Consider the following 23,223-nt stretch of genomic DNA (forward strand, 5'->3'; position numbering starts at 1 on the left):
TTTCTCTAAACAATCCATCAAGTGTAATTGTTTAAAAATTCTCTGGATTTGACCTCAAACCTTAAACCATCAATTTTTAATACCAACATATCTCTTTCCCCTCTCTCTCTCTCTCTCCCTCTCCACAGCAACAAGCGTTAGCTCTGACACGTCCTAAATCGCCGAAGAAAGAATCCTCCGTACCGGTTTCTCCCTCGAATGGTCGGGAGGTGGAAATGTCCAGCCCGAAAGTGCATCTCTCGTCGTCGTCCTCGTCAAACATTTCGGATCTTGCAGGTGCCACAGCCGTCGCTGCGGCCGCCGCCGCCGCTGCCGCGGCTCTCAACGCTAGTGATAATCTAAACTTGTCCGCCAATTCTGCGTCCAATCTGAACGCCAACGGTGGTACCTTATTGAACAGAAGTACCACCCCACAGCTGCACCATCAGCACCATCACCACCACCCTCACCATCCAACGATCAGCGTTTCACAGTCGCTGATGGGATCGAATGCCACCCGCTCGCTGACGCCTCGGATTAGCGTGTCTGCTTCCCTAACGGAAAACGGGGCCGGCTCCGGGGCCAGCAGCAACAACAATAGCAACAGTAACATTCCAAACAGCGCTGCCAACAGTGCTGCCGGCATCCAAGCGCCTCCAAATCCAGCGAACGGAGCCGCTGACCGAGGGGTAGTGCCCCAATCGCCGGTGGCGGCCGTTGCAGCCGCAGCCGCCGCCATGCAAGATCGGAAGGATTTCGATTTCAGCAAAGTCAACGGTAAGTGGGACATAGGAAATCAATTAAATTTATTACTGAACCGCCAGGCCGCCGACTGGACCTCTACTGAGGGGATGAGAATTGAGTCTGCAAAAATAAAAAAATTAAATGTCACGCGTTACCTGAAGGGGAAATTTAATTTGATAACGAACGGAAGCCGCAAAATTATCCTGCCCACGGTTTACGCCAACCAACCGGGGCGAGTGATTGAGTGGCCTCGCTTGAGGGGCCTTTTGTGGGTTGTTTTTATTCTCAGATCGGCGAACAGCAGCACGGGATCAACATGTGCGAGTGGGTTACAGCAGCGTGCGGGGTTTATACGGTGGACAATCGATGTTCATACATTTGATTTAATTTTGCTAATTGGAGAATGATGAATTTAGGAGGACGCCGCTCACCACTGTTGACATGGTTTGGTGCTAATATTTTAATAACTTTGAGTAATGTGGGATTCAAGCGCATCAAAGTTCACAACCGGTGGTGGAGATTTTATGATGTGGTATCCTTTGGTGGTTGAACAATTTTTCCCATATCTCTCAACTTGTTGCTGGACAATGTTTTCAAATTTATTTGTTTCAATGATTGAGATTTTTCGTTGCGAAACCCTCCAGCCTGAAGCGCAGGCGCCTGGATTCCGGATTTGCCGAAGGATTAAGGCGATTAGATAAACTATTACACACGGCCGATCCACGGACAAACACTGCCCGTTGGACAACGCACATACCCGGAGCGAAATGAACCATTTTCGGTACTTTTACGACCGTCACGAACCTGTAATACGATATGTCCTTGCTCTCTTGCATACACACCGGTGGGGATTTACGCCGGGATTGAACGGTATAGAAAACGAAAGTAAACGACAGCAACGGTTTGTAGGATGCGTATACAACAACGTACACCGCCCGGTCCTATACAAGTAAAAGGGAAGGATATGTCGCTACAAAACAAACATTGAATCTCACACCTTTTCGCGCAGATTCGTGGACAAGCGGAAGAAGTGGGTCAGGATGGGTGATGGGAGGCGATTTCCATCAATTGGAAACGATAGCCGTTTTAGCATTAGCTGCCGTCCCCTCCGGGTAGCACATGTGCTCCCCGTAGGAAATTTATGCTCTACTCTAGGCTGGAAATCCGTGCTTTGAACACGGTGGACACGTCCCAGTAACAACGACCGGCCGGTCACGGTCGGCGGAGGAGCAATCCGCGGAATTGTACAACGTAGCAGCAGTGGCGCCTAAATTTACATGCCTGCAGATAGATTGAACAACAGTCGGAACAACACGCACACAAACATCCGATCCTCGGTTGGCCTCGACCCGGCCGCGGTGGTGGCGCGGAACCAGGCGCACATGTAGACGCATAATCCGTTAAATACATATAAACACCATCCGCGCTAAGCGCGCCAGGGCGGATTAAAATCCGTGAACAGCAGCAGCCTCTGCAATGCATAGTGATGGAAGCAGTTGGCTCTCCTAATGCCTAGCCGGAGGGATATAAAATGATTTTTGTTTGGTACCACTCCGGCACTGGTGGTAGTCGTTTTGGCTCCCGCCTCCGGGGTCAATTCTAGTGATTGTAAAAACGTAAAATGCACACATGAGCCTTGCTGGCGCTTGGGCTGTGCGGAAAAATTCCTGATGGTGTGTTCAGCTACAAGTGACGATGGAGTGGAGTCCAGTTGAATCTACTATTTCTCACGCTGATGAGCAAAGCTTGATGGTACAATTTGCAGTTAGATCACCATTGGAACAAAGTAAGAACAAATCAATGGTTGACTGCTCTAAAAGTGACATCCAGGTTGGAAGGCTCCTTTGAAACTTTGGGCATGCATTGCAGAACACCCAACAGCGAGAAACAGTGTTACTTCCATTTGCTCTGCACACTCCTTTTTCAACTTCTCTGAGAGAGAAATAATCATGTAGTGGTGGTAAAAATCACACACTGATGGGTGGGCAGATTTTGACGTAAACTACATCTTACGAGAAAGTACTGGGGATTAATCTAAAATCTAAAATTGCAACCGTCACGAAAAGGTGTAAGGTTTCGAACACTTTTAACTTTGTCATTTATAGATGAAATCAAAATCCAAATACACCAATCGATTGGAAGTAACATTATAAATCTTTTAGTTTGCATGCTTTTCCTGTTTTTCATAAAAAACTGTTGAAAAATGTGCAAATAAAAAGTGATAATTTTATCACTGTTTTCTTGAAATAATCATTCTCCCCAAACCCAGTCGTCATAATCGAGTACCACTTGATTACACATCTTTCGTGACTCAACTCATTTTCGCTTCGGACACCGGGTGAGCAGGTAGCAGCAGCAGCAGCAGTAGGAAGGGAGCGTGCATCCCGAATCTTGCACGTCGTTCCCGTCGAGATCACTAACTGCTGGCAGCGAGCCCCATCGCCGGCAAGCACTCCGAAGTGGCTCAACCTCACCTGAGTGATAACGATCCCGCGTTCTACAAATCTCGAAGGGACGTATCAGCTTTTGTAAACAACGCATTTCACCGTCGCATTACTGACACCACTATTAGGCAGGGAAAATTTCCCCTATCTGACGGTAATGTCAGGCAGGGAATGAGTCCCCTATATGCATGTGTGAGTGAGCTACCAGTTACGCCAAATCGACAATCAAATGCGTTGTTTACAAAAGGTGATACGTCCATTCGAAAAAGTAATAGAGAAATACTTCTTGGGCTGTTTCTGGATTTCCCTATCACAGATTACCGATTTCTGTACCAAGCACTGACATTATAAGACGGTACCTCTATTGATGCGTTTAGATTAGCTATGTAAATTCATCCTACTAGTAAAATTATGCTATAGAAAGGTTAAAAATTCCTGGAATTTTTGCTCATGGGAGAGAGGCACAGCAAGCCATTCGATTGCATAATTCTCCAAGAAGGAGGGACTTACAATGCTAATCTCAGCATAAATAGAGGTACCGTCAAGTTTTATTTTCAGTGCCATGTACTGAAATTCGGCAGTGAGCATTCAAAAAGGCCTACTTGCAATGATCGATTTTCTTCATCGATCTTGTCTTTACATTCCTACAGCTAAGCGAATCAATTCAAGCTGAACATTGCATTAGGTCCTAAGTAATATTGACAGATTATTTTCGTCGACTTTCTTCTTGTACCCCCTCGGCCATGTAAAGACATTTCTGTCGTGACCTGAACGAGGTTTCAAGCCTCGGCCATGTGTCTTAACAAAGACTAATGAGATGCAACATTTAACATTCGTTAAATCACTAATTCAATCATGCGAAGCGATGCACTCAAGCCTTAATTCGTTCACGCATGCGTCATTTTGCGATTACACAGCTCGGAGTTACCCGGAATCGTCGTATAGTGGGCTCTTATTGTGTACGGCTTTAGATATAGCACCAATAGAGGGCATGCAAGATGTAGTCGAAAAGGCGAGGATTCCGCACGGGGTAGGGGTGCTCGGTAGACTGATGCAAAATTTGAAATTTTCGCTCCACAGTGCTCAAACGGTTCCAAATTGGGCCCTGATTAGCCTCCCAAAATTTGAACTCATTTAGTGAGAAACTGACTTGGCACAAACCATTTGAAGTTTATATGGGAATTACTATGGAGAAACCATAATTTCGGTTCATATTTATCTCAAAATTAGCCAGTTCACTCTACTTTAGAAAATGATAACTGAACTTGTTGAAAATTTTCTCAGCTACAACTTTATTCAAGATCACTTTTCGATCAAATGTAAGGAACAAAAATTATTAATGATTCAAGTCACTGATGTCTTATGATTATGCTCAATCAACTGTTCAGCAGGCAACATTGGTGTCTATGGCGCGTAGAATAGAGAACAAAAATCATGGCTACTATGTCACACTGCAGAATACAGTGTTGCCCACAATACAGTTGCTTAATCTTACCAAAATATTATCAATCTCTTAAACAATTAATAACTATTTAATTTGACGTTTGGCTGAAAAGCAATTTTCTACAAAGTTGTAGCTGATAAAAACTCACATAACTATAGCAACAGTATAATATGTAAAAAGGCTAGGAGACAATGAGCAAAAAGTTTGGATTTCCCATAGAAATTTCCATATGAACTTCAAATGGTTTGTGCCAAGTCAGATTCTTATCAAATGAGTTTTAACTTTCGGAGACTAATCAGGACCCGATTTGAAACCGTTTGAGCGAAAATTTCAAATTTTGCATTAGTTTAATGCCGATGTGTGGGTTTATTTAGACCATCCAACGATACACGCTAACTGAATCCAACTCAAATTGAGTATGTCAAAACTGGAGGTACCAAACTTTACTCTTTACTGTATTATATATACAAATATTAATTGTTATATTTCATTATCATTATTGTTATTATTCCACGCCAACCGCACTATAATATACTATACGCACTCTACTGAATACAAGCTTACTAGAAAATATTGTGTATTTTGAATAATCCACCTAAAGGTACCGATTTTTGCATTTTGATTTAAAATTACAATTTTTTGGAAGCGGTACTACGATATCATGGATGAAGATTATAGCCTAAGTATTCCAGTATTATGATTGATCAATATGATAGGTATTTTATTTCATGTATCAGCAGACGATATAGGAAAGACGGAGTTTATGGCAGACCCTTTTCATTTTTAACTTCGAGTGAGGCAAGAGTACGACCCAACTAACAATTTTCACAATGTAAACGCTTTGCTCATTTCTTTTATACAGCCTCAAGCTGTATTCAAACGTTATACGATATGAAGAAACCTTTACTCAACCTCTATACAAGCAAATCTGGCGAATTTAGTCAGTTACTTATGGCTGTTGGGACGATTGGGACAAGCTCTTATTGCATATACATTAGCTGTTATCATGCTGTTTAGTTGTATGTGAACTTGAAAGTTGCTTATTCAACCTTTTCCCGGTTATTCAATAATCACTACACAGCTTTCTTTTGAAGCCGGGTTAATTGTTTATGTTATTCATCAAGAGTGGTTGGTTGTATAGAAGCCATCAAATGAGTAATATATTCTCTTGATTAGCTTTATTTTGCAGCTACAAGTTGAAAGTTTATTAATATTTGCATAGAAGTTGTATAAGCGTTTATTGGCTGCTGTTTTTCAGTGCGACTGACAAATTGAATAATGGTTGTGGAAAAGTTAGGTAAACGCTCTCCAAAACATTTTTGCTAGCTTGTAGCTGTATCTGCATCTTTTTTTCAGCTACTTTACTGCACAACGCTGGAAAAGTAGGTTTATAATGCTGAAAATGTTAGTTGGAGAATGCTTAGAGTGGTGGACATCCCAATGAGTGCCCTTAAATTTTTATTAAAATTTTACAAATTCGAAAACAAGCGTTTCATAAATATGCCGCCTATAAATGTGGCATAAAAAAACCTTCTGCACTATCTGATATGAAATCTATTGCACCCATCAGGTACAACTATATAAAAAGTTTGGTTTTAATATTTTTTTAATATTCTTAATATTCCTCCGCCTATCGTGATAAAAAGCAACATAAAAATAAGTGGCTCCATGGACAATTGTCGACGCAGGGGAGGGGGGCAATAATTTAAAAAAAAAACTGTCTACGTTGCTTATGAACAGCCCCTAAGATACTACGTGAAGAGACGGCTGGTACCATGGTGGAGTGACGAGATATATGACAAAGTCTGCTAGATTTCATTCACAGATTGTCAGATGCTTTGGGATTTTACTATAGGAGGAAAGAGTTGCAGAGTTGTCGTCAACGTCAACGCTTTCTGAGCATACAACCATATATCTGCTTTTCTTTCATTAGAGCTAATGTCGCAAACGTAAACAAGGACTTTTTTTGCGAATTTCTCGAGAAAAACCACTGAAGTAAACCACCAAGGTGATGTAGAGTGAGAGTCCCCTTATCCGATAGAGTTGGTGGCGTACATGGATTGACTTTGAACTCAGAGAAATTTACGAAAGAAGCCATGGTGTACGTTTTCGGAATTGGTCCTTATGAACGCTCAATGTCGATATCACAAAAAAATAATTTTGACAGTTCGATGGCCAGCTACACGCAGGGAAAAGAACGTAAGAATTCCATAAGAAACACTTATGAATTTTAGCCAAAAGAAATCAGTATGAATTTCATTGATTTGCCTTATGCAAAATAATGTTGACAAAAAAATAATAAATCGGAACAGGCTGGAACCGAACCATGGACGTTGAGAATACCGGGCCCGTATGTTGACCACTCTTTTTTCAACGAATGGAAAAATGGAGTGGTTAAATGCGTACAAGAGCCACCTCATGTTACCCGAAAATCATTCATAAGTCACGCTTATGAAATTCATATATGTTGTTCATAAGTCGAGCCCTATAAAATTCTTAAGTCCATTTGCCTCAGTGTAAACCAGTTATATCACTCAGACGCGCAAACAAAAGAACGTAAAAATTCCACAAGAAACACTTATGAATTTTAGCCACAAGAAATCAGTATGAATTTAATTAATTTACCTTATGAAAAACAATGTTGACAAAAAAATAATTAATCGGAGCAGACTGGAACCGAACCATGGACGTTGAGATTACACGGAGTTCATGAGTTGACCACACATCTTTCAACGCTTGAGAAAATGGAATGGAGAAAAGCGTATAACAGCTACGTTATGTTAGACAAAAATCTTTCATAAGTCGAGTCTTATGAAATTCTTAAATCTATTTGCCTCAGTGGACAACACGAAGAAGAGGTCAGCTTTTAGTCAAATATTTTGCATGAAGTTCCACATATGTTATGTGGTTACACGTACCTGGAAAACCTTGTTCATAAAATGCACTACATTGGTATATCTCTTCGCATTCTGCCTTCCACCCTACAGAAGTACTTATATTAGTCTACTGGTGAAATTATGGGTTTAATGATCGCAATGTTTTTGGTTCGATTCCAATATGATCTGATGCTTCATTTAATTTTTAGTGGTCATGATTTCAACTCAGATGCTTCATGATTTCTGGAATCTTAGCTGCGTAACTCAAATATGGCTCATTATATGATGAATATTGTGTATTTTTATAACATAAATGTATTTTCATGTGTATTTTCATAACATGAAAATACGCTATGTTCATGAAATCATGAGTCATTTTTTCTCATTTCGGATATTGGATTTGTTCCCGTGCAGAACCTAAACACTCGATTTTATCATCAATTTAGCATGAGGCAATAATTTTACATCGATCTGTGTGTAAAAACCATCACGACACGTATTTGTGTAAAATGAAAATAATAATTTGGCATTTGATCCTCAAAATCATCCGCACCAAGATGAAGACGAATATTAATATTGACAACCACATAGGCGATAATGAACATCCTGTCACGATTGAAGAAAAACAAATTTTGACTTCGATACTCAAAGGTTGCCTTGATCAATTCAAGAGAATGTTATTATGTCAAAACTCAAATTCATGCAGGTAGTTGGTCTATCTGTCAAGGTTGTCTTCATTTCCAGCTAAGTTTAGTGTAGAAGAAATGATTTTTATCAGCACTGATGGCAAGCACAATGATACTCTATGGCCAGGGAAGTAAAGAAAAATGTATGGTACTCAGCATATAGAAACAGATTGGTGTTATATGGGCCATATTTTTTTCGTGGTACACTACAAGAAACATTGTAATATCGATCAACATATTTAATTCAAAGTGATGATCGAAATATTGATGTAATTATAAAAAAGCAGATACAATAGCATATTCTTCTTGATGGATTTGTTTGGAAAACTTATTGCAAATACTGCGTAGGGTTAACTATCCCATTTCCGGTCTATTGAGCACTTAGTCTTACTTAATCTAGCGTAGTTTAGCACCAAATAGAATGTTATTATTAGTGATGGCTTCCAAATTTATTTACCTTTTCGTTCGTACCGTAAGATTTGATTAAGAGAAACAAATTGTTGCGATATTGTTAAAAGTCTAACACTACTTCTTGACGCCAAACTCGGCCTACGAATTCTAAACTCGGCCTAACGCATTGAAACGCCATTGAAACGCTAAGTAATTTACTTCGGCCAATCGGATGAAGATAAAGATTGATTCGGTTGGAGCCGTTCATTTGTATTTGAGAATATTGGGTACAAACATTAATTTTTTTTTAATAATGCGTTTATTTTTGCTGTACCTTTGCGGAGCCGGGGTGCAAACATTCATATCACGCGTTCTTATTGACTTCGTTCGGTAACATTTGAATTACAGTGTCGTACCAAACGCATAATTTACCTGTTAACGCCCAAATCATGGATTAATTTGATGTTTTCTGCTTGATAGGCCAAAATGGACCAAAGTGGTTCTCTACCCTATATCGTAGAACGTTAAATTACGTTATCACCGGAATAACCTATGTGGAGCTGTTTGGATACAATATTCCAACATCAGGGAAGCTGCAAAATCTTCATATATGTGTCAAGCTGGGTAACTTCCACTCACTTCGCTATAAAAAATGTTTTTTTTTACGGAATTATGGAATCATTGGATGCTATTATGATAGTTTGCACTAGTCAGAAACAAGAAGAGAATGGAAAGTATGCATTTGACACCTAAAACCTGTCAATTTCGCTTTCAGTGCGTCACAACCAGCGAATTTATGACTCGCGAGCGTTCACTCAGAGTGAGCGCTCACGAATCGTAAAATCGCTGATAGTTACGCACTGAAAGCAATAATGTCAGGTTTTTTGTGTTAAACACCTAGTTTTCACCCTTTTCTTGTAACTTACAAGTACTTATTATCATTTTAATATCTAATGATTTCATAATTCCAAAAAACATGTTTTTATAGCAAGTGAGTGGAAGCAACCCTGGTGTCAAGCAGTGATGGAACAGTTCGCGAAAACTCAAATCGAGTCGCAAATTTATTCCTTGGTGAGCTGCGTGAAATATCGTGAACTTTTCCAACATTGGTTTCAAGAATAAGAGGAAATATCCGAAAGATTCAGAGGTGTTTCAAAAACTTCAGAGAGGATCCGAGAGCAACAGGATAGTTCAGAACTTTGGGGACAGTTTAACTATCTTAAAGGCTAAGCTCCAAGCACTTCTGGTTAATTCCATGAACTTCAGATGGTTTTCTGGAATGGAGATGAAAATTAGAGATCTTCACGATAATTTCAGGACTTTCAGGTATGTTTAAAGATTTTATGAAAGGTCTGGGTTCATCAGGGAAATTCCATAACTATCTGAAAAAAAATGGCGAAAAAAATAACAATTCATTTTCCGATTTGTTTACATTTTGGTCAAACGCCATTTTCAACAATTAGGCGAGAAGTATCGTTTTGATTTGTTTTCCTTTTGGGCTAAGGCTATTTTCAAATTTTACGTAAGAAATTACATGAGAATTAATCAACAAGTTCATTAGTGGTCATACCGAGTACCCAGCACCACATTGGTCACATCCGGACATGTCCTGGGAGTCTCCGGACAAGTGGCCAGCTCCTGACCAGGGCTGGCAAATGTCATTTTCAATGAAAGATCTCACGCTATATTTACAAAGTTACCTCTGCCACTATCATTGGATGAGAAAACGATGAGAGATTTTCTTCAAAATCTCATCGAATTTTTTGTCATGATAATCATCGTAATTACTAGTTCATTTAATGCTATTATTGTCACTAATTCCAAGGAAATCTTTATAATATATTCACTCTATCGATTACATACGGTTGCTTGCTTTAATTCATCTAAATAAGTTAGAAATGTTGATGTCAAAACCGCATAAGAATTATTCTCATGAGTGCTTGATCATTGAAAAATGACAAGAAAGCTAATGATAAGTAGTTTCGTCTCGTGATAGTGAGAGAGCCTGTTTTCTCATCGTCACATGACAGCCGTGATATTTACCAGCTCTGCTCCTGACTACAACCAAGAACCATCGTGCGACACATACAATTTCAATCAATTACATAAGTATTTCAGGTACCTCAGAGGAAGTGACCAGCCTGACTAGGACCACCGGCAAAAACCCATCATGCGACACATTAAATTATATCACAATACTAAACCAAGATCCTGGTCGAAATGGGACATCGAGTTTCCCAGACAACATTGGATGCATCCAGATCCACCCTCGAGGGAGTGGCCAGATTCAATTCAGAGCCAACACACAACATGAGACACATACAAATTGGCGAAGGCGAACCAGCCCCAGGCTGAAAGTCTCCTGAATAAAGAAAACTTAACTTAACATACAAATTCATGAGAACTCTGAAACAAGTTTATTGCTGGTCTTATTTAGAACCCGGAACCAGATGATCCGTATATCATCAGAAAAGTGGCTTAAAACTTGTTTCAGTAAGAATAAATTCAGGTTTTCTGATGTTAATGGAGCAAACATTATGTTATCATTATTTTTCTGAAGCTCTTGGAACTTCATTAAAGTTCCATCAATTTTCCTGATGTTCATGTTTCCTGCACTTTGTTCCTGGAACATTTATGAATTCCATGTATATTCTTCAGAAGTTAATCGAATGGTCCTTCGGTTCTCAAAATTTTCCTAAAGTTTTCAAAATTTCTTTAAAGGTCTCACAGTTTTCCGGATGTTTATGGAGCTACATTTTCCAAACTTTCTCAAAACTCTCAGAACTTTCCTAAACACTTTTGACACTTACATGCAGCTTTATTAAGTACGTCTTCTTCTTCTTCGTCGGATAAGTAGCTTATTGCTTATCGCATATTAGCTTTTAGCGTGCTCTCAAACTTAGTGTTTTAGATATGCACTTCCACAGTTAATAATTGAGAGCTTTCGATGCCAGCACCAATGCATGAATTTGTATATTGTGTGTATTCCCAACCCGAAAATTCCCTCAAACACGCCGCTTCCGACTTGAAAGACCGTGCCTTCCCCACTAGGTTATGTGAGCCCCCCTTGAGTACGTTGAGCTCTTCTGAAGTTCATGGAACTGCCCTGACCTTTTTTTGAACTTACCCTTAAAGATCTTTAAACTTCACATAGATCTGGACGGTTCTGTGGATCTCGGAACTTTTTTGAAAGGTTTTGAAACTTTTATGAATGTTTCGGATGGTCAATAAAGTTCTTGGAGCATTTTTTATGAATGAGAGATCTGCTTTTGTTCGTTAATTTTGTGTTCATGGATCAAGTTTAAAAACTATGATTTGAACTAATAACAAATCTCTAGAGGTTTCATTAACATATCCTCCAAATAATGATTACATTTTAAAAGAAGGGCAAATCATCAAAATTTACCTCAACCGATGATTCCATGGAATAGTGGCGCAAGCATTATGGATTAGGCAGTCCATCCGAACTGAATTTAATCCATCTTAAAGCAAAGATTTATTTGAGCTCTGCTAAAATAAAGTGAATTCATGGTCACTCGTAGTCTGGAGTATAGAAGTATAGCTATAATGTGACCAGAAAATCAATAAAATCTACATGTATTATTTTATATTATTTGTACCTGTGTCGTGCACAGGTTGCACATGTGTCCGCGACGCCACTGCATACAGCGTTGCCAGATTGTTTTAAAGCTTATCGCCATCAAAGGATTAAAAAACCGGTGTTTATCGGTATTTACTATTTTAATTAATTTTATGTTTTCGCCATCAAAATTTCAACGAAAGTCGAAAGTCAAAATTTTAACTTTTGGACTTTGATCGGAAAATTCCGGATGAAAACTCTGGGAAATATTTGCATTAGCTTCTGAAGGAAACTAAAGCTGTTTTTACACAGAGAAAGAAAAAAGAAGCTCTTCTGGAGGAAGCTTGAGAAAAGTTCTAAGAAAAATAGGAAAATTGAAAAATTTCTGGTGAACACAGAATCTATCGGAAAAAATATTGAATGTCACATCCAAAGGAAGCCAGAAAAGTTTCAGAAATCGGAGGTAAATTCCAGAAGTAGCCATTTCCAGGGGAAGCCAGAAGAAGCTCGGAAAAGATTTCCAATAGAAGTCGAAGATAAAACCTATGGCTTATGGAAAAACTTCCAGAAGATGAAGAAAGAAACTTCTTGGAGAAGTTAGCAGACGGTAGAAACTTTCTGGAGCCGCTGGCAGAAACTTCCTAAGGTAGATTGGCGCATGATCACTAGTGGTGGTTCGTTGAATTTATTTTGTTCCCTCTATTTTCGACCTTTTGTCCTTTCGACTTTTTGTCTTTTCCATCATTGTATGTAGGTAAATGTCATCTTCGTCACTAACTTAACCTATTATCGTTAAATTAATCCCAAACGATGCCCAGAAACATGATGCAATGTCATTCAAAAAATGGACTTCATTTACCCCCTGTCGATAGTAGGTATGTGAATGAAACAAACATTTACCTGAATTTGATTCTAATTTAAGTTTTCATTAGAAGACAATACCTTTCGAACATAGGTGAACAGTCGTCAACCAGCACACAGCTGACAAACATCGTCTCTCGTTCCTTCTCTCGTCTTCCGGCCCTCCATCAGTTCCATTTCAAACGTCACTCTCTCCGGATGGCTTGCAAATTTCACAAAATCAGTTTTGATTAATGGAATGCAGTTTACTTTTCTAAAAGCCTGAATTTATATGTTTTAGATGGATTTCCTTTTCATTTTTTTTGCATTTCCAATCCCTATGTTCTAGTTCGAGATTTTTTTTTATTTGATCTGCACCTAATGCTCGCTCTCTTTCGCTTACCCATACCACTGCTTAGAACTGTATACACCCTGCATAAACTACAGATGATAATCAGGACTTTATTTGTGAGTTATGCTAGCGCTACTGCATCACACAATCGCAAAAGGCATGTCGATTTTTATTCCTACCCTGCCTCGTTCCCCAGTGCTGCAGAGGCTATGGAACGGTGGCGGCGACGGATGCCTCGCCGAAAAGGGAAAGCGGATTAAGGTGAATCAAAATTAGACAGGATTAAAATTACGTGCACTCATACACAAACATGGCTGTTGGGCGATTGAGACAGGGTGAGGCGATTAAAAAAAAAATGCTCGACGGATATGATGGCAGGAGTAGGAATTTTAAGGGAATCGGGGATGAGTCTTTGAATGATCCTAATGGATGAATTTGGTTGACGACGACGACGACGGCAACGGCGGCAGTAGAAGAGCACTTGAAGTGAGGTTGATTCGTGCGTGTTTTATTGAAAAGGAATTATCCTTCGATAAACACATGCCACATCGCATCGTCGTATTTTCGATGGCCAATGATGATATACGGTCGGTCGTGCTCAAAGGAAGCTCGGGGGATAAAGAACGGTTTCTTGGTGTAGGCACGAACCAGAGGGATTCACCTAAATCGTGTGTAAGTTTACTTACTGTGACAAGTCTTTGTTTGGGTGGATATTTAGAACTCAGAATGTGTGCTGCTGCTGCCGCCGGAGGAATCGTTTACGAGAGGGTTGAAATGTGATGCAGTTATGAAGTGATTTGATCAATCGGATTATATAATTAGAAAATTGTAACGAATAATTGCGCAACTTAAAACTGTATAACTACGACAACTCACTGCTCAACAAACATTATTCATCCACAGTCACACTACCTTCAATAAACCGGGGCGGTAAGACATCAAAGCGATGGATTCTTCAACTGCCGAGGGTTTATCACCCTGGCAAAGACTAGTAATGCTAACTCGCATTAACCTCGCAGCCAAATTTCGACGACCTGGCTAAAACCCTCCACCTATATGTATATATGTTGGTAGTTAGAGCATTCGTTGACTGAAGGTTGTCATGGAATCGACTAAAACTAATCCTCACGATCCCGAACGGTTGCTGCGGCGCATTTTGATTCCAATAAAACATATCAAACCGTCCATTCGTCCATTCGTCATCGCAACGCCTCGCATCGGATGTATGTATGTAAGGCAAACATATTTGCTCGCGGATTACGCGTTCAATGTAGAAGCTGAGATATTCGAATTCCATAATTTGATGAACCTGGGAACTGAGCTCCGGAGTTTGGTGTTTCCAAAGCGGCACACGGGCGGTGGTGGCAGGAAGGAAGGAACGCACCCAGAAGGCCTTTACCAAGGATGAATGGCACCATTCATCATCGAATCACAAAACTGGTCGCGAGGAGGCTGGGTGCTGAAAAACGACAACATTTTAGAACAGTAGTTTGCCAATCTAAATGAAGTACATGCGTTCATGTACGCTAGAGTGGTTCAAAATATCGATTTTGCTCCACCAAGCTCAATCGATATCATATCAGGTCCTATATTATTCCAAGTGTATATAGGAATTACTATATGAAATATTAACATTTTGTTCTCATCGTTCTAACTCTTCGCTGTAATAATCTCCGGAAAAGTTGACTATTTGTAGTAATGTGAAGGCGGAAGGCGATATCCTTCTGACATGCTCCATCAGCTATTCAGTAGGCGCAAAGAATAGGGCAAAACTCCACGCTACTATGTTACAAGTTCAAGATGCAGTCTTGCCATGAATGCAGTCATATCAGAAAGTTATCGGCTTCGAAATCAATTAATTAATAATTAAATTTAAGTCTCATCAAAAAATGGTCTGCAGCAAAGTTGTAGCTGATGAAGTTTTACATAAGAGCAGATAGAAAACTTCTCCTTTAAATCATTATGGCGAAGAGCTAGGACTTTGAGAACATAAAGTTCACTTTTCTCATAGTAATTCCCATATAAAATTCACAGGGCCAGTGCAGTATGCGTTCGCATTCGAATAAACTCAAAATTTGGGAAAATGATCAGGACCTGATTAAAATTCAACTGAGTCTGGTCGAGTAGAATCAACATTTTGAACCACTCTAATGTAAACGTGTGACTAGCAGCAAGCAGATCTGCACTATGAATATCTGATTTGAAAGATCCTCTTTCGCGAGTGCTTGGAATCGCCCGTTGGTTTTAAGTACGTACACTTGTTTAGTAGCTCCGGTTCCACACGGTGCACAGTTGGGCCGTTCTGCAAAAATACGGTCAAAACGTTTTCTCACCTAGTTTGACGTTAGGTTAGGTTAGGTGTCTTCTAAGAAGTTGCTTTAAATGTTTCTCCGCTTCTTTTTGAACAGTCACCAGAATGTTCATAAAATTAGTATTACACATATAAATTCTCAATATCTAAACTTTTGGTATAACCGGTTCATGTTTTCTACTCATTAGTGCCACGTATTGGAAGATTTTTAAACCAATCCATTCTCTAGCCAGGAGATCTCACTCACTTTCCATACGTCCAGATCTGTAGATATTAGACAAATCAATGTTTTACTCATTTGGAACACCTAGGTAGTTGGCAAATACAGAAATAATAACTATATCATTATATAGCTCTTAGGTGCGGTACACAAATAACGTAACGTAAAAAATCAGATTTTGGACCCCCTTCCTCCTCTATGCTAACTCACTCGAACCCCTTTTTTCAAGTTTGAAAAGTGTTAATTATGTTAAATATACAAAAGTCGCATGGATTTATTCACCAGCATTTTGTTTTCGTTTTTAATTTTTCTTTCACTTTGGTCAATCTGTTCCGTAACGTTTCCCAAATACCCCCTCTCCCTATGTAAAAATAAGTAACGCAAACCTAACCCCCCATTCCCTAATTCATGCGTTACGTACTTTGTGCACGAAGCCTTGGGCAGTTTCGAACTCCTTCAGATACGGTTTTGTGTTTTAAGTTTGCTCTCTGTTTTGTGCGTGCGTTCGCTTTCATAGTTTTCGGCTGCATTTGCCGGATTAGTGATTCATCATGTTTGCAAGCATAAGAAGAGATGTCGCTATCTGCATTGTTTGATTTTTTTCTCCCTGGCCAGAAATGTGTGTCACCGCGACAGCGTTGCCAGATATACCGATTTTCAAACTTTATACCGATGAACAGATAAGGTTTCTCAGAATACCGATTTTTTAGTTTTAATACCGATTTGTACCGATTTTTTTTATTAATAATCAAAATAATTACTCTCTGCCCACACTCAATTGTTAGAGGAAACTATTGTGAGAGACATTTAATATCTTAAAAATTAAAATTTTTGAGCCTGCTCTAAAAAAAATCTTCTTCAAAAATGTTTTATGCTTGATACTCTTTCGACTAATACTTACATTTCCTCGCGTTTTTGGTTACCAAGGAGTCGAGAAACAGCTGATGGTTTATTCTAATGATTTCTGGAAATCGGGAAATACTTTTATACAGTGGAAAAATAGACCCATAAAAACGTTAATTTTTGATCTTCTTGAAATTTCTTTAATCTTCCCTTTGAAGTTTCTTCCAACTTTCCCTAGGAATTTCCGTTTACCTTACCCTGCCCTGTAAGTTATTATCCTATTCCTTCCGAAAAGCTATTTCGACTTCCCCTGGAAGCTTCTTCTGGTTTCGCTCTTCCCGTCAGTTTTTTCAACTTCCCCGGGACTTCAGAAATGCTTCCAGAGTTTCATTGCGGTTCCATTAGTTTCAGGAAAACTTCAGGAACTTTTCAGAAGTTCTGAAACTTCAGAATAGTCCAGACTTTTGGGTAGGTTCCGATAAATTATAGACAGTTTCATTAACTTCTTTTTAAATCCGAGAACCCGCGAATCTCAGGAAAGCCCAGAGAACTCCAACGAACTTACGGAAACTGAAATATTTTGGAAATTTCACAAGCCCAATGAATTTTAAAGAAATTAAATGGTTTTCAGGATAGTTCCAGTTGTTTCAGGGGAATTGAGATAGATTAAGGGAAGCTTTGAGAACATCAGGACATAAAAATTCAAGGAAATTTCTGAACCTTTAAATGAGTTCCGAGAAACTCAGGCAATTTCCGAAAACTTCAGTTCCGAGAGGTTCATGAAAATTTTAGAAACTTAAGGAAAGTTACTTGAATATTAGAAAATTATGGGAACATTTCAAGGGAAGCTCTGTGTTTTTATCGGCAGTTTCGAGAACTTAAAAAAAATTAAAAAATCGGGAAGTTCAGAGAACCCAGAAATCTACTGCTTCCAGATAATTTCCCATCTTCTCCTTGAAGTATCTTTTGACTGTTCCGTAGGCCCTATGGCGTCCAACTTTTTCCAGAAGTTTCTTCCAATCTATCGTAGGACGCTTCTTCCAGTGTCTCCTGGGAGTTTCTTCTGTCTTCTCCAGGAAGTTCAATTAAAGTTCTACCGGATGTTTCTATCGAGTTCCCCCAGAAGTTTATTTTGTCTTCCTCTTGGAGTTTCTCTATAGGTCACTCTCCGTAGGTTTTTTTTCAACTTATTGGTTTTTCCGAGCTTCTCCTAACTTCCCCTGGAAATGGCTCCTCCGGGATTGGCCTCAAATTTTCAAAGTTTTCTGGCTTCTGGATTTTTTCCGAAAGTTGCTAAATTTTTTTGCGAGAAGTTTCTCAATATTTGTCTTGGAAGATCCCCATCGGATGTTTTTCCGACATCTTTTAGAACTTCCTTGCCTGAACAATGCGTAAAGAACAAATTGAAACATTGAACGGTGCGTGAATGTGGAACTTAATGAAGGCCTAAGTACTCTTTCATAGCTTTTAGTTTTCAAATTTGAAAGATCGTCAATTTGTTTGCTTACTGAGCAGAAAACGTGGTCCCTGGTCTTTTCGTGTATGTTGTTAAACTTTTCGTTGTCGTCGGTGCCGGGTTTGAATAGTTATAACAACTTGAGTAACGGTATAATGTGATATGAGGGGCTCAATGGCCTTAGAGTAACCGTTTTTACTTACTGAGCATAACATCATGAGTCTTATCTCAAGCCCATCCACATTCAAGATTCGTCAATCGTTTTATTTGTTAACATGACTACATGGTAATAACAGCAACTCGATGATTAAAATGGAGGTCGCCTGCCTAGTGGCAAACGTTTTTGATTACTGAGCAGAAGACTGTGGGTTCAATCTCAAGCTCGTTCGCGCGTTATATGATTGTTAGGACATCAATTCAGCTTATCGATTACCAAAACGAACCCTGATGCAAACCCAACCCTATTACCCAATGTCCCAGTGATTCCTCGTGGAAGTGCAGAGGTGTTCTCGGCTTCCATCAAAGCGAGTGTCACGTCAACACATTCCTACTCCTTCCTTTCTTGACCTGGGTTCGGACGAGACCGGCGCTGGTATTGCCTAGTTTGAGAACACCGTTTGTACACATTGAGGATGATTGCTAGTCCCAAGCATCATCTATTGGTTCTCTGTGCAATTACAGCTGGTAATTACAATCTGGCAATAACATAGTAGGCAGTCAATAATGCTCATGTTACGTACTTTGTGCTGGAAGCCTTAGTCCATGGTATCCAGCAAGTCCCGATTAGCAATAACCCAGCTTTTCCCGATTTTTCCCTGAATTTTGAAAATTTTCCTGGATGTGTGATAAACATTTATATTAAGCATTAAACCAAATACGATTGAGCAGAAACTATATCTAGGGTAAATGAATAATTACAAAGACAGCAGACATTTTCCTTGAACTTAAACTTGATTCTGCATTCGAAGTCTTCCCAATGTGCCTATGAAAATTCGCTCAAAACTTTACAGGATTTTATTTGATTGTTCTTAAGGTGGTTCGCTGTGAGATCCTTATCCTCGCTACCACTTCGAAACTTTAAGTGCACAAATATCAGCTTCCACGACACGTACTACAATGAAACTGTTACTCTACGTTTGCTGCGCTGCAGCATACATGCAGTAGCAATTTCAGGTGAAATGGAACTCTAATTTCCGAGATGTGTGTAATTGAAAATTCGAGGTGGAAATGCATTTATAGCCTACGTGGTGGCCATTTGTGGACTCTACAAGGAATCACCTTAAGCACTTCCATTTAAATAATTCCTCTTCACAGAGGTCTTTTCAGAAGTCTTCCTTGATAAATTTTAGTTTCTCGGGGATTATATTGAAAATGTCTTTAAAACAGTCTAGCAATTCTGTGCAGAACACTCAAAAATTAATGGCGTCCTCAGATTCTAAATTTATTTTAAACGTTTTAAAAGAACTCACTGATGCTCTCCTTATTTTTTTTTTAATTTGTGGATATTCTCCTTAGAATTCCCTTACAATTCAAAAAAGAATTGTCTTAAAATTTTACTCCGAATTATCTTGGAGAACTTTGAATTTTTTCAAAAATTTACATGGAATACCCCACACTAAAGCAATCAGTAAGGTTTTACTCTGGAAAATTCAAAATGAGAAAATTTGTTCCGAATTTGTACAGACTTAGTTCGTTTAACCCCATATAATGGTGAAGGAATAAAATTTGTCAATTGCATTAATACCTTACGGATAACGGTCATATGAATTTACCGACTTTTTCAGCAATTCAAAACCCCTGTAAAATAATCTAAGTGTGTCCTTAAAACAATATTGAAATTCTATTCGAGATGCTCTTAAAATTACCCTCGAATTCCCTTAGTATCTCTCACGGATCCTGGAATCTACTTAAAAAATTACTCTAAACTCATACAGTTAAGTGGAAATTCTAGCCAACAAGCATTGGATGCATAACAACATATTCAGGCAAACATTTGTTTTTTCTAATCTAATCTAATCTAATCTAATCTAATCGAATAAAAACTCAGCCAGTACGAGAAAGCAGCCTGGAAATGATTAAGTTAGATAACACCAAATTATGTTTCTTGTCAATGATGATGTTTGTAGCATATCTGAGATATGACACAAACATCAAAACGCCCAGGCCTACTGCGTTGTATTTTCCGCAAAGATGATTCTTGGAAATGATTTGAGTTTAAACAAACATATTTATAGTTGAAGATGCTAATTTCAAATAACAGACTGTAGTGGTAATTTTTATACGATAGATGGAGTAGATGAAAGCATAGAGTTGATAGTTCCGTTAGAGTACGGCAGTGTGAAGATTGTATATAGATATTAGAATAGCGAACTAGGACAACTTTTAAGGAAGGTACAAATCGGTTTTTTCATCTCTCTTTACCAAACTCCCCCTTTGGAGAGGGATGGTGAGGGGTGTTGTCATCGTGTTTGTCATCGAAGTTCACGGATTATTCCCGTTGACTACGAGTTCCCGGCTTTTTACCGGTATTCCAGATTTCCCGGTTCACAGGTACAATGTTAGTCACTTGCATAACTTAGTCAAAAATGGGCATTTTTAAATGGTAAGGGTCTGGAGCATATGCGTATCCAGGGGGGGGGGGGGTCAGCAACACAAAGGCTTTCGGTTAAATGGCGTTCGGTGAAATGGCATTCGGCCAAATTTTCCATAGTAAATATTTTTTCGCCCCTCCCTAGCTCGAAACCTGGCTACGCCCTTGGCTTGGAGATATGTATATTTTGCTCCCGAGCATAATCTAGTAAGCATTTATTTTAACATTCATCCATTTAAAAGATCTTTTTCATCTGATCACAATTTTGCTGAAGACGAAATAGTTCTTCATGGTCAGGATCAATACTGTAAAACAATATTTTCTTGGAAAACTATGATCCAAAATTGGTCCATCAAAATGTTCTAACTCGTTAGGTTCCAGGAGTGGAAGTTTTTGTTTTATTTAAAAATATATATTAAACTAAAACGAGATCATTTCTAATGATATTTCAAATGCATGGAGGTATAGTAGGGTAAATCAAATTATGGGTACCAATTCAATTCAGTTTCTGATCATTCTTTTAACATTTGAGCTCATTTGGTAGCTATTTGACCCTTTGATGTTTATTTGGGGATTACTATGGAAATCTGAACTTTTTGATTCCGTTGTCGGTGAGGAATGCACAATACACAAGAATTTTACACTTATAAGAAGTGTATAAAATTCATTTTTATTCATTGAAACCAAAATCTTTTGAATAATCATCAAAAGCATTCATTGCAATCAACAGGGAGGTGATTTCAAATTCCATCATATCAATCTAAACGAAACATAGTATTGAAAATAATGTAATTTCCCAAAGCAGTCCCCATTCGCGAAAAGCATTCTCGTCTTGCAATCCACTCATCCACACGTCCACGCAAATCCGTGCCGCACCAGCCAGTGGGACGCTAATAAACCGGGTTCAATTACCACCGCGTGCACGCCTTCTGCTATTGCATTCGAAAAATAAACAATTTTGTTTAAGCCTCGGTGCACTGAACCTGTTGTAGGCTCGAAGACCTCCTAGCGAGAGTTCATTCGCGATGCTCACTTGGCGCGAAAAACTGAACCATTCACTCTGCACCGCGCACCGGTTCCGTTGAGCGTCCCATTGATATGTGTGTGCGTGGGTTGGTGTAAGAGTGCACCGGTCGGTGCCCGGTCGAAGCAAACCAGCAAGGATAACGGTTTGCAGGGTTGATCCTTGGAGCGGATCGGCATCCCCTTTCAAACACCCAGCAGCGAAAGCGAATCTACTAATTTCTCCCTTCATTCATGGGCTGTTGGTGTTGGCATTGGCGCGCCAACATGTGTTCGCTGTTGCTGGACGGCAGAAATGAGGATGGTCCACGCGAATCCTAAAACTGAAAGCACATTCTTGGTATTAGGAATCGACCTACCGATAGCAACCGGCAGCAGTGGTGTTTTCGTTCGCCAGTGGCTAGCGGCTCCATTCCAATAAAAAAGTAAAATAGATCCCTAATCCCCTTTCGGATTTGACCGGCGTGGTGCAGGGCGGAAAAAAGTGCATAGTTTGAATCGGGATTATCGGAAACGGGACTCTTTTCAGTTTTGCCCGAGGACCAGTACAACACTCCTGGATTGATGGAGCGAAATCGGGAATTGATGAACGTCCTTCGGGCCACTGGACTGACTGAGGTAGGGTTTGAGTTGTGCTACACTGTGTGAGAGTTGGTGATTTGGAGCACATTCGAAGGACCACGGCCACTATATTGCTCCAAGGGTGCTACTCGACATCTATGCGGATGAAAACGGATTTCGTCTTTTTATTTATGTATAAACCTCTAACCTACAAAACGGTTCGTCTGCCGTCTGACGTACCTATGGACCGGGTTGGCAAAAGAGCCAGTGCTGGAGAAGACATGGATGTGTTGTGGTGGGTTGTGCTTTTTTCCTCTTGTTTTCTTGTGCGATTTTTCCGCGAACGGCGGCGGATAACAGAGTCGTGCCTGCCAGCCTAGCCATGTTGAAACTGAAACGATTGCCGTCTGCTAACGGTGGAGCTCGTGAGGGCAGTCAGCGTAGCTCTGGTGGGATTGGTCGATTTTAGGGGTCTCTCTGCCGGGATCAGGAAGTTTCGGCTCTCGTTGTTGCAGCTTTATGCATGTGAGAGACTCGTTTCTCGTGCTGCAGTGAGGTGACGGATGGTCTGTCTCTCAATACCGGGTGAATTATGGATGTTTGAAGGATTTGGAATTAAACATGGAGTAAGTATTAGTGCTGGCCGATAGAAACGAAGTTTTTGCAAGATGCACGCTGAATGGTCATTTGTTTGACAAAGTCGAGGTCTATTTGAAACGAGTTTTTCGCTGCTATCCGCATGTCAAAACCAGTCGTACCGGAAGGTATCAATCCGATCATTTGATATTTTAATAAGTAACATTAGAAAAGTTTTCATTATTTCTCTCAGTTGATCTTTTGAAAATAAAAATGTTTGAGTTTCGGCTTTGTAGTCTGGCGAGCCC

The 23,223-nt window shown here is 39.6% G+C and overlaps 1 protein-coding gene across 2 annotated transcripts in view; it reads left to right on the forward strand.

The window, feature by feature from the left end:
- Positions 1-23,223, forward strand: part of dve (SATB1_N and homeodomain domain-containing protein dve) — an 897,131-nt gene that overhangs the window by 496,582 nt on the left and 377,326 nt on the right. For both annotated transcript variants that reach the window (XM_065222813.1, XM_065222812.1), the window contains one exon: positions 129-756. In XM_065222813.1, coding sequence (XP_065078885.1) covers positions 129-756 — 628 coding nt within the window. The remainder of the gene's footprint in view (positions 1-128; positions 757-23,223) is intronic.

Source organism: Ochlerotatus camptorhynchus, unplaced genomic scaffold (assembly GCF_037179485.1).
Source record: "Ochlerotatus camptorhynchus isolate MF236.1 unplaced genomic scaffold, CSIRO-AGI_Acam_v1.1 ptg000178l, whole genome shotgun sequence".
Taxonomy (NCBI): domain Eukaryota; kingdom Metazoa; phylum Arthropoda; class Insecta; order Diptera; family Culicidae; genus Ochlerotatus; species Ochlerotatus camptorhynchus.